Source organism: Schistocerca nitens, chromosome 7, assembly GCF_023898315.1.
Source record: "Schistocerca nitens isolate TAMUIC-IGC-003100 chromosome 7, iqSchNite1.1, whole genome shotgun sequence".
Lineage (NCBI taxonomy): Eukaryota > Metazoa > Arthropoda > Insecta > Orthoptera > Acrididae > Schistocerca > Schistocerca nitens.
In genome coordinates this window covers 346,171,752-346,185,035 of record NC_064620.1, presented here as the reverse complement: position 1 = coordinate 346,185,035, position 13,284 = coordinate 346,171,752, and the positions used below count along the sequence as shown (strand labels likewise).

Below are 13,284 nucleotides of genomic sequence, written 5' to 3'. Positions count from 1 at the left end.
GGTTTCACACTGCAAATATAGGAAAAAAAAAATCAGGAAATTCCTTATTTGTAATTATATAACACGAAAAAACATTTCTTTTGTCATTAATTATTCGAGGTCAAACTTGACATTAAAACAATCAGTAGTTCTCCATTAAGACTAAATGGGTCGCAACGGTAAAAGTCAAACATCAGGCAAGGAATGGCTATTGGTCATAAAACGCGTTTCGGAATTTATCCATCATCACATATCCAGGAGCGATTACTGCACGTAACTATGGGCGTTTTAAGTTGTATGTGAAACAAACATTCGCAGACTAGTCTGCAGTAATCATTCCTGAGTATATGATGGATAAATCCCGAAACGCGCCAGATGAGCAATAAAGTCATCCCTAGCCTGATGTTTGACTTATCATTGCAGCCCAGGCAGTCTGGTGGAGATCTACTGATTATTACAATAACTGTCGCCCGCCACATGCAGGACTCTCTCAAATTTATATCATTGAAATTAAAACAATCTTGGAATGCCTGGGACCCATATTTTGCCAGTATCAGCACCGACAAAAGACAAAAATGGTGGAGATTCTCGATTCCCGAAATGGATGAACCGTCTTATACATAATTAGGTTTGTACGGGACCCTCAGCGCACGAGTCCCCTTCACATCTAGTCATTTTCTTCGTCGTCATCCTGCTAGGGCAGTGGATGACAAACCGCGACTCGCGAGCAACGTGCGGCTCTTTGACCCCTTGAGTGTGGCTCTTCCAGAAACTACGCCGTGCGTGCGTTGAACAATGCGATTGAAACTTCGTGCTCCATCTGTAGATGTCGGTTTTCGGCCTGGGCGAGTCTACTTTGAAGAAGTGGCGTTAAACGGAGCCGTAGGTGAAACTGCATTCTCTACTGGGGCTCAGACCACGTGCACTCGGTGCCACCTGCACCACTTCTGCGGCTTGAGCCAAAATCTTCGAAGGGAGACGAGTGAAGATGCGAGTTGGAAGAGGACGACCTCAAAAAACGTATCTCAATTACAATGAAGACGTATTTACCGAAGATCAGCTTAGGAGTACCCAATTTAAATGAACAAACAACGAGTCTTCCTACACAGTTTAAGTTTAAAAGATCTGGCTCTCAAAAGAAAATTCAATCGTCGTAGTATTGCCATTTGGTTCTGTTGACTAATAAGTCATAGGGCATTTGAGATGATAATTTACCTTCTTTAAAACAAGTTGTAGCAAAAATTTTACCGTACTCTTTAGTTTAACGAAGTGGCCAAGATAAAATCACAGATCTGACGCTGGTTGTGGGGTTCGAGAACTGGCGGTAAGCGCAGTTTTGGGCAACTTGCAGAGTGCGTGTATTGAACACTTAAGAGTTTGTGCGTGCCGATAATGGCGCACCGCAGTAGTTTATTTCCACTGCTGTTTCTGGAAAATATCCATTAATGGGTTCCATAATATCCTTAGTTGTATCCTTACACGGTTATGAGTCGATACCCTAGCACAGACTGTCGAGTAGGTGAAGGCAAGACAGGAATTCTTTTTGGACCCTGCGGTGTGCCGATCTTCGAGCGGCGGCGGAGCAACCGCCACACACAATACGCATATGTATATGGCGCTTCTACGTCGCTAGCCGGTTTCTGGAAAGTGCAAGTTAGTCTGAGGCTGTCATTGGCGGTGACGTCAGCTTGCCAGGTGGTGGGGCACAGCTGGACAAGGCGCGGGGCGCTGTTCTGCGCTTTCAGATCGATGGACGCGTTCGTCTGGAACTATACCTGAAGCCCTGAGGGCGCCGTCGCCTTGCCAGATAAGGGGCGCTTATACCAGCAAAAGCAAATTATTACAACTTGGTACTATATCTAACACAGTGTCTACTTACACACTAAGGGAAGTGTTGTAGGTCGTATAATTTCTGGCTTCCAACGCCAGCAATGAAAGATGGCAAGGCACCGGTTACACCAGGTTATAAAGAGCTCTAGGTATTCACATGCTAAGTTCAACTACCACAAATTCGTAGAGCAATTAAATTGTGTTAGTCTTTGACTATTATATATGTGTAAGCGTTAAATTTCCTGTCGGCAACGTGATCGTCAGAGACAGAGGGCACGATCGTGTTGGAGGAAACTGCTCGCGTCTGGAGCAACCAGCACGTCATTTGCAGTATGCTATATAGCGAAACCTAAATCCGGATCGCCGGAAAGGGATTCTAGAAGCAGCCTTCCCAGATGAGCGTCCAGTGTCTTGCGATCGTCGTCGCAAATTTTTTACACTTTAACATGCTTTAACGATCTTTTGGACAGTAAAGAATCACAGCTGATACAAGGAAACTGCGTGATGTGCGGGGAAAAGAAAAAGTGTAATCTCAGAAACACGATCTCAATTTTTTCACGCATATTTCGTGTGTGCTCAGACGATTTGCATCCTTCATACATATACTTGTAGCACATTAACGCAACCGTAGTAAATAAAATGAAAACACAAAGTCAAACTGGAATCATGCTCTCAGTACTAATGCAGTTGCACTGGAGCAACATTATACCAGTGTAATCACAGGCATTGCAGTGCGAGCCTTTCAGTATGAAAACTGATGCTTCTTGAATAACTGGATTACAAATTGGTTCCCAAGGAACGTATTTTTCTTATCCGCAATTCCAAAGTGTTGAACATCTGAACTGAAAACATCGAATATATGAACTGCATGTTGATTGATCCGCTCTCAGCCCATTCTGTACTCTCTAAACGCACCATGAGAACAACCAAGATTCGTATCCGACTAACGAATCACTGGCAGCGTCTCCCAGTCTCATTTTATAAGACGCTGCGAAATCGTCTGAAATTTAACTAAGTCTAGCAATCTGTAATTTTAAGCCATGACAACACACTTCCTCATAAAAACCATGTGATATCTATTAATTAATTTTTATAGCGACATCTCGTACCAGACTGTCGAGCGGCAGCAAGCGAGTGCGTCAGTTTTGTCAGCTAGAACCGTATATGTTAGACAGACCTTTGGTAAAATGTATGAAAACCGAATTATGCAAAACCTTTTTCTGGGTAAAAATGTTTTGGAGGCCGCAAGGGAAAGGGCACGCTTCGCTGGAGACACCTTGAACGTTCGTACGCCCAAATGCACACTATCATCCAAGCAGGACAGACACGATAGAAACATACTGAACGCATTAAGTGTGCAAGGAAACAAACTCTTGCAGCAGTAGGATGGATCATAAAGCCAACAGACATTACTGAATTGTCTAAAAATACAGTATGGTCCTTCATACATTTAGAAAAATCTTCCTTCTCGTTATCGAGAACAGTTTTTCGAAGTTAACGTTTGTTAATGTAATTCAAGACCTAGTCTTCCGGATGGGATACGTACCTCTTGTGAGCACTTTGACAGTTGGAAAATGCAGCAATTAGTTTCGTACGTGATAATGATCTCTCTAATTCCTTGCTCTAAAATTGACACGATAGTGCTTAAGTCGTCTAATTGATTCGCCCAGGAGATGTGCTAAGGTTGGTATAAATATTCGATATACTACGCCTTCCTATTGGGAAGAAAGCGTTCTCATTAAGGAACACTATCCAGGCCTTTAACTGCACCCTATTACCGGAACTCTGAAATCTTGCTTACAAATCGTCATTTAACAATAAAAATACGACAAACTCAATAATGAGACTGATGCCCTAATAAAATAAGATGTGCCCCTTACGTTTAAATGGCAGGAAGTAAACACTACAAAGCATTTGCTCTTCTCGGTATCCCTCTCTCCTAAATCAAAACTGCTGAAAAGCGATGGATGGCAGAACCAAATTGATCTCTTTCATTCGTCTACTGTTCCTGTTGCTTTAAATTCAGATACCAGTTTGACTACCTTCTCGTTATCGACGAGGGCAATGTTAAAGAACAGATTTTCCGTTTGTGTAGAATAAGATGGAAACAACGCAGAAAAATCAATTCTTGCACAAACAATTTCTATCTTATGATATTAAATGCAAAAGCAGTAGGACTACAGGCTTTCTTGGCTCACCTTTCACGAAACGAAGCTACCGGGCTTCTTTTCTCATCGAAGACAATGACCAACTTACAATGAGATAATAGTGTACAAAATTTCACTCGGCGGTAGGATCGACTTTCTGAAATCATCTATGCGGCGATGTATGTTCAAATCCTAGGTATGACACCGTGCAGCCATTCACCCTGGTGGGCCCTCGTTCGCGAGTAATCAACGACAAAAAATTTCGGAAATTTGTGAGACAGTCAATAACGTTAAAAAGGTAGTGGTGTATTGGCCGTTTGTGTGGTGTAATGCCTAGGGTAAGGCATTTACATGCAGAAGGTTGTGGGTTCAAATCTTGTCAGGTGCTTTAAACTTTATTTTTAAATCTTTATCGAAATGAAGAAATATTACTTTTACTCAATTAATTCGTTTAAAGGTAATTTTTTTTATTTCTATTCCTTTGTCACATTTTAATCGCCATATGAACTTTTTACCCTGTTCTCATATTTTTCTTTATCTCGTGTTCCACTCTGAATTCTTGTGCATGTGAATTAAATTATATAATCTGTTAAAATACTTAAATATTTGAAAACGCCAATCTATCGGTTACGAAACAAAAGACTAAATCTATACTGACTGTACAACAGTGTCAAAATTTTTTTTTCGTTACAAGATATGCATTTTTGGATGGTAACCTTCATACAAACATTTAAAACATAACCTTAATTCCTTCTGCACTATGGAAAAAAAGTAGATGACGATTTAAACGAAAGAAGGAATTATAAGTAAAACGAAAGTCCAGCAAAATGAGGAATAGAAATAAGGAATGCAAGAACAGACGAAGAAACACGATTATAAAATAAAAAATTAAATGGTAATTAATACATAACATTAATTAAAATCACATGAATATTTCAGTCAGAAAAAGAATTATAGGATGAAAAATGAGAGCAAATAAAGTTCCTATGATGATTAAATTGATGTGACAACTGAGTAGAAATAAAAATTACATTCAAGCCAGAATTGAAGAAAAATAATGATCACAACCACTTCAACAAAGATTTAGAAATAAACAGGACGTAACACACATGATGATATTCGGACCCACGGCCTTCTGCATGTGAAGGCCTTGCCCTACCCATTACTGCTCGCATCCAGCCCATACAGCACTTTTTTAACGCTTTTGAGCGTCAAGCAAAATCTCGAATTTTTCGTCAATTACTCGTAAAAAAAGGGTCCGCCAAGGTGACTGACTACATAGTGTGGAACCTAACTGCTTCCTTTAAAAAAATGCATCAATAACCCAGATGCTAAGCAGAGTCAGCAGTATGAACTCTTCACTTTTAGCGACAATTGAGCTATACAGACTGCGCCTACTGGTATTTCAATATTGCATCAAGACGTACAAAAATGAAAAGCACTTTGTGGATCAACACCCCTAACAATTGGTTCATTACAAGAAACCTTGTCTCTTGGAGGAACTGTAACACCGTGTTTGATATGTCAAAGATTCTCACAAAGCAAAGGGGTATGTGGCTCACAAGAATATGAATGTTACACACTGATCAGCACCCATCTTCTCACAAGCAGTATGCATTTCGAACTTTGTATTCGTTTCATAACTATTCACGCCCATGTAACTACGAGCTGTTTTCTCACGAGAGAGAGAGAGAGAGAGAGAGAGAGAGAGAGAGAGAGAGAGAGGGGGGGGGGGGGGCAGGCATCGGATTTCTTTCATTCCATTGGGCTCTGTCACCACCGCGAAACAAAATACTAAAAATGAAGTCTTCAACATTTGCGTCATTTCTTTTTTTTCCCCAGACTACTAATGAACATTTGTAAATGGTGGGTAGCGATCCAGTTCTGTCGATTACTGTCGTGTCTCATACCACACTATTCGAATTGACAAAACACTCTAAATTATGGCCGCAGCAACAATCTATCAATACGTTAGCATTGGGATTTTAACTGGAGACTCGTGCTTCCGCGGACATAGCCGAATTATGATATATACCAAGCGCACAACTTACCTGTTTCAGTATGTTTTTTACAATTATTCAAGACAGTTTTAACCTTTGTAAGTGACAACTGGCAACAAGTAATATGTACTGTGGACCTGAACGATATGAACAACAGCGGCATTAGTACCGAACGCCGCAAGGAACATTATTTCCTTAACATCTTTTCTCAAAAAGGTTTCAGGAGCAGATTCCTATTCCTACAGGCCTGAGATATAACATTTTGATAAAAACGTTATTAATTTCTCAGAATTATCCGCTGGGCCTTAAGCAGTGTTATTCCTCCACAAATGATTTCTTTTCAAAATAACGACCACCACCCTGGAAACCTCTTATTCATCTTCAAATTTAATGTCTACCCTCTAAGAAATGGCAAAGCAGCTCAGTTTCAAATTGTTGCTCCAAGAATTTCACACAGCATATGAAGCGACGATGCTGCTCTAAAATCCTGACCAGCACGTGCCTGATTGCTTAATCATGGGCACGTTACGGCCTCGACACGCTAGCCAACATCGCAACGCCTGAGTAGACGGCTGTCCTTGCTCGTCAAACCTGCTCGCAGCCATCGCAAAACCATATGACAACTCATCAAATGCTTTTTCGATGACCACAATACAATTGAAGGGTTCTGGGCACATAATATTTGGCTACAGCGTTAAAAATTTGCTGAGATGTCAATTTCATCGAAATCGCACCCCTCTTAAAACGACATGCGGATAAGCATCATTTCACTCTACAATGGCAGTTAATTCCGGAAAGATGAAAAGATGAGTGCTTATAACTGTAGAATCATATAAAATAAACCCAGAACCAGTTTCTGGAAACTCATGAGCAAGAAAAATGGGCAGTATGGATGGAACCAAAAAACATATGGCACTCTCACGATTATAAAATCAGGGAATCTGTAGCTTAATTTGTACGATACTTACAAATTTGAGCTTATTCAGTAGTAGGACTGTACATATTCTGCCACTGAATCCGCAGCACTAATTTTTCAATATGGTTCCTTCAGCAAGACCGCAGGTGATCACCCCTGCCCTATCCTCAGAAAATCATACTTTCCTATTGAGCAAGCAGTAAAGGAAACAAAAGAAAAATTCGGAGTAGGTATTAAAATTCATGGAGAAGTAAAAACTTTGAGGTTCGCCGATGACATTGTAATTCTGTCGGAGACAGCAAAGGACTTTGAAGAGCAGTTGAACGGAATGGACAGTGTCTTGAAAGGAGGATATAAGATGAACATCAACAAAAGCAAAACGAGGATAATGGAATGTAGTCAAATTAAATCGGGTGATGCTGAGGGGATTAGATTAGGAAATGAGACACTTAAAGCAGTAAAGCAGTTTTGCTATTTAGGGAGTAAAATAACTGATGATGGTCGAAGTAGAGAGGATATAAAATGTAGACTGGCAATGGCAAGGAAATCGTTTATGAAGAAGAGAAATTTGTTAACATCGAGTATAGATTTAAGTGTCAGGAAGTCGTTTCTGAAAGTATTTGTATGGAGTGTAGCCATGTATGGAAGTGAAACATGGACGATAACCAGTTTGGACAAGAAGAGAATAGAAGCTTTCGAAATGTGGTGCTACAGAAGAATGCTGAAGATAAGGTGGGTAGATCACGTAACTAATGAGGAGGTATTGAATAGGATTGGGGAGAAGAGAAGTTTATGACAACTTGACTAGAAGAAGGGATCGGTTGGTAGGACATGTTTTGAGGCATCAAGGGATCACAAATTTAGCATTGGAGGGCAGCGTGGAGGGTAAAAATCGTAGAGGGAGACCAAGAGATCAATACACTAAGCAGATTCAGAAGGATGTAGGTTGCAGTAGGTACTGGGAGATGAAGCTTGCACAGGATAGAGTAGCATGGAGAGCTGCATCAAACCAGTCTCAGGACTGAAGACCACAACAACAACAACAACTATTCTATGTGTACATACTTTCTGCTACTTATTTTCATTGTATTGAGATGATGCATGACTGAACGAATGAATCCATCCATGAATCTGTCTCTAAGGTTTTTGAAGGAATTCTCTAGGCTACCATGTGGAACCAACTCCCTTTGCTCAACTACTAGCACGCTGGATTTGGTTGGGAAGAACTGAGTTCAACTGACTACTCTCCCATTTTTAAAAGGGGATAGAAGAAGAATAAACTATTCTCGCCGACCTTGGGATTGTGGTTTAGTAAGTCTGATAAATGTCCTTGAAAGAATGGAACACGTTTTTTGTGCCTTCATGGTTGGTAAGCTAGATTATTCCAAGGATCGATAAAGAATTTTGACAATGTAAAGCTTACAGTTCATTGTTGAGGGCCATCTGAATCGGTCAGTGTCGACTGCGTTTGCAAATGGAGAAAACCGAACTTCGTGCTGTTATTAAACATTTTCATTTGAAGGGTTTGACGTTGCACAAACCAAAATAGCATCATCATTGAAGACCATTTACTTTTGCATTAATGAATTTCAACGTGGTCGGACAAGCACCGAAGACGAAGCGCGCTCCGGTCGTCCGACATAGGTCACCACAAACGAAAACATTGACAAAATCCATGATGTGGCAATTAAAAGATGGCCGAACAAAAATTCGTATGATTGCTGTGACAGCAGGTATATCAACTGAGCTACTGTATAATATCCTGCAAGGAGAATTGGCTATGAAGAAGCTCTGTGAGAAGTGGATGCCGCGATTGCTCTCACTTTAACGAAAGCACATCCGGCACAATGTCTGGCGAAGTTTAATCGCAATCCGCAGGACTTCTTGCGCCGATCTGTGACTGCAATTCAAACATGGATCCATCATTACACACACGAGTTAAAAAGGCAGTCAGAACAGTGGACAAAGGGTGGTGAAAGTGCACTGAGGAAGGCAAAGATAATTTGCCACTGTGATGGCCACTGTTTCTTGGTATTCCCAAGGAATAATTCTCACAGATTACTTGGAAAAATCAGAACCATAACTGGACCCTACTATGCTTCATTGCTGGATCGTTTGACACTTCCCTTAGCTGAAAGAAAGTCTTAAACTTGACAAGCAAAAAAGTTCTTTCATAACGATAATGCACCATCTTACACATTAGCGAAAGTGCATGAATCGGGCTTTGAAATGGGTCCTCATCCATCCTTCTCACCACTTAGCGCAAAGTGACTTCTTGCTTTTCCGCAACTAAACCTATTTCTCCGGTGGGTTGAAAAAGCTGGAGGATCGCTGGACCAAGTGCATGCCCCTGAGAGGAGACTGTCGAGGAGTAAGGTGAGTTGTTTACAAAACAAACATTTTTTCTTGCCAAACTAAATAAACCATACTCAGGTGTTTTAGATATTATGCTTTTGGGGGTATGAACTTTTATTTTGTTGTTTCCTTTGTTCCAGCTACTTGCATGATCGCTAAATATTCTGTAGAGAGTTGTTCTACTGCAAACGGAATCCAAGTCGGAAAGTGAAATTAATTTCTATTTCAAGATATACAGACGAAGAAAAATCCAATAGCGCATATAAATAAGAACAAGTGGTCGGCTTGATTGTCCATAAAGTGGCTTTAATAGCGAAACAGTCAAGTACAGAAACGGAAACTTTTTAGCAATTTAGTAATCAAGAAACGAAAAATAAAGCAGATTCATGAGTATAACGTCTTCAAAATACTTTCACATTTGCACATATTTCCTCTTCGAAAAATGCTTTCATTTACTAAAATATTTCAATGACACTTGTCCTACTCTTTCACTTCCTTGTGGTGTTTAGAATTTACCAAAGACCTGAGTGAACAACCTCTCATCAGTTTTGCTATTGGCATTAAATTCAGCTATTGTCGATGCTTCGATAGGTTTCCGTGAATTACAAATACCTAATTTGATTGGTTATTTTACGTCCAGGTTGGAAATAGTGTTTTACGATACTCTGTTTTTCATGGTTCTCATTTCAATTATAAACGTGGTATCAATGCCAAACCAGTGAAGAGCATTGTGAAACAACTTTTACATCCATAGGCCTAGGGATACGAAGTTGCATAGTCCCGTTTTCGCTGAGGGACCACACTATCTTACTTTCGGTTAAAACAGTACACGAACATTATTCCACAAAACAATGAAAAAGTACAGATTTATTGAAGTTGTAACCTTTTTACCTGTAAGTCATTATGCCAATGTGCATCTTTACATGCAAGATACTGTAACGACAAGTGACTAATACTCTTGGCAAATAGCTGGCACTACACGCTGTGGCACCGATATCTACATAAAATGATTGTGCAACTTATTTATTGTGAGCTGCACTAAATGACCATTTCAACATATGTACTTTATGAAAATTCTCTTCGATGGTTATGCAACAACAATTTATAAAAACAAATATCCAACAGTCAAATTTAAGTTTTCGCTTCACAGTGATATGTGCAGCCTTGTCAGAATACTAATGCAATAGAAAGATCAAAAATCCCATTTTCGTACTTGAGTATTTGCAGTTGGATAACTTTAGGGAGCTGGTAGTTATACTCTTTCAAATTAGCAAAATAACTACTTTTATTAAAAGTTTTAGCAAGCAGATGCACGATAACTTGTGCTGTATACCTTCTCAAAATCAAAATGTATACGTCGCACGGCAAGTTACGGGCAGATAACGGCGAACGAACTCTACCGTTTTTATTCATTTCTTCAAAACTGACAAGTTGTGTCTTTTTACGGTTCTGCCCGATTCAGCAACCAATCGGAATATCTGTAGAATCTCAATAGTAGACCCTATATACATAACCGGAGAAAGGGTAGCCCTCACTAATGAAATCACAGGTCTTAAAACTGGGTCAATACCATACATCGCAACTACACGAGGTATATATCCGACAACTCAACGTACGGGAGTGAACGCATTACGAGCTGAAAAGTCTGGTTTATGTACTATTTTAATACTTGATACTCCATAGTAAAATATATGAGCCAAAAATAAACTGGCCTGCTCTTCAAACAATACAATACATTCAATACTTAAGTGTCAAGTTTAAAGCACGTCAAGGCACAGCTTTAATACTGAATCATTTATCTGATGCACCTTAGCAAGAATTGACGCAAGTTAAAGTGCCCCACTGAACTTCCGTATGAAACAACGGCATCTGGTGTCGATAGTAGTACTGCTCTCTGAAATCACGGTACTACTGAAAGATTTGCAGAGTAGCCCAATATTAGTTTAGCTGAAACGTAATAGTCAAGTTGTAAGATGACAAAGATAACAAATGTGAATCCGAAATAAAGACTGAGGCAACATTGATCCACAGCGTAGCCCGACGTCTACTGCCTCGACAACATTTTTTTAAGAATATTCTAAAACATTTTCCATTCCGATACGTAACTTATGGCTACATCGCAGTAAAAATGCAAAATGCGAGCGAAATCAAGAAAATAAATAAGGGTATTAGTGAGAAGGCAAGATAGACCACTACGAAATATTTTATAAAACAGAAGGCAGCCACGCATTTGACGATATTCAATGTGGGAATAAACGCACAGCTGATCCTAATTAAGCACAATATTTGTTAAGTTTTACACTTTGACTATCAAAATGACCTGTCTCTATAAGATCACAGAATAGAGTAACAAGATCGTGACCACTAAACGTACCTGGAAACGGGAAATAAATGTTTTCTCGTAAACTACAACAACGCACAAGCGTAAACCTTTTCCGGTAGCCCTTCATTAAAAATGTGCTATATTTTGCGTCATGCGCTTGCTTAAACAACAAACATTTAACTATTCCTAGAACCACACATACTAGTGACAGCACACTGACTTTCCACTTAAGAATTTAGATTACATGCACGTGCAGGTCACCACATTTATTTTCGTTAATGAGGGAAACAGTTCTTATATGATTTTCACGGGTGTTTGAGACTTTCCAGCGCCAAATGCAAATCAGTCCGTTAAATTTTTATTACCAAAATAATTTATTATTCGAAGCAGCAGAACTTACGCACTGCGAAACGTGCCTCTTCGAAATAACAAAACAGCCTTGAAAATCAATACAGATCAGCTGTGGAGTTCTTGCACCTTTATGCAGAAATTTCAGCATTTGTACGCACGTCTTCTGCTTATTTTCAATGTTAAATGCCGAACAAAAGTTTCGTTTCGGACGAATTATTGACTCGGAATGCTGCCGGGACGGTTAGACATTTTCATATTTCGCTCGCAATCTGCAGCCGCTGACACACGGTTTTCAGTGCTCATTTCTGTAGGAAATAGATACAAAAGCTAGGAAATACTCACATGACTAAGCGTGACACTATTGAAGAGATCATTTTTTCTTTTTGGAGGGCACCTCCACGTTCTTGAAGCACGAAGTATGCCGTTTAAACAGCACAATGAAACACACGGACTTCACCAGCCATCTGCCATGTTGGATACTGCCCGTGACGTAATAATGTTTTGGTCACGTGATGCAAGGAGCTTAGCAGAAACGTTGCTTCTTCTTCGCAAGTGGGAATTTTGGATTACTGTTTTGCTGCGACATGAAGGCGCCTGTAAGAATGTACATCAATGTTGTAGAATTTCTTAGTTTTGCCTTAACTTCTGATAACGGATCTAATAAAGCAATCAATACTAACGCAAGAGCTATTTTTTCCTAGTGTGATGAACTCACACTTGGAAATCAGGTTTTGAAAAACCGCAAATGTAATGGTTGTTAACTTCATACTTATAACATAAATATGAATACATGTCAAATATACAGGCATTTTTAGTTCATTCAAATTATATTATGAACTGAAATTACCATTCAGTGTCTCCTCTGTATCAAGACATATGTTCATTTTACCAACACCGGCTCTGTGTCAAGAAAGGTTGCAACACATGCGCTATAGCTCTATAGTTTGGTATACCTAGCTGTTAGCATGACATTTCAATCGACGTCTCCGTTCATTTTTTGGTTATAGACATGCAAGACATCTCCGGTGGCTACCACGATTATGCCTTGGTTACTACAGAAAGTGAGCTCTTAGACAACTTAATAATATCACAATGGTCTTAGGGGCACTTATAAAACGGCCCGTAGGCGGTCAATAATACTGACAATATTTCGCAGATGCTCAAAAATACTGAACGTCTAGGAGTGAGACTGGGTGGTTGCGTAATAATATTGAGAAAATCAAAAACTGCGGAAATGTATTGCACTGCCTGAAATATGGTGCCGTCTGTTATGTTAGTGTAGGTTTGTTGTCGTGCGGAAAGTGAGTTTAAAACACGACTAAAGAACATAGTTGTTGGAGCGCATCTAAATAAATCATAGCCAGCATTGTGGAATGTTAGGGC

At 39.7% G+C, this 13,284-nt stretch overlaps 1 protein-coding gene across 1 annotated transcript in view; it reads right to left on the bottom strand.

The window, feature by feature from the left end:
* The window catches only part of LOC126195026 (uncharacterized), a 313,542-nt gene extending 301,164 nt beyond the window's left edge, over positions 1 to 12,378 (bottom strand). Inside the window, exon 1 of the mRNA XM_049933465.1 lies at positions 12,244 to 12,378. Within this exon, the coding sequence (XP_049789422.1) occupies positions 12,244 to 12,275 (32 nt within the window). The 5' untranslated portion in view covers positions 12,276 to 12,378. The remainder of the gene's footprint in view (positions 1 to 12,243) is intronic.
* Positions 12,379 to 13,284: the final 906 nt, after the last annotated feature.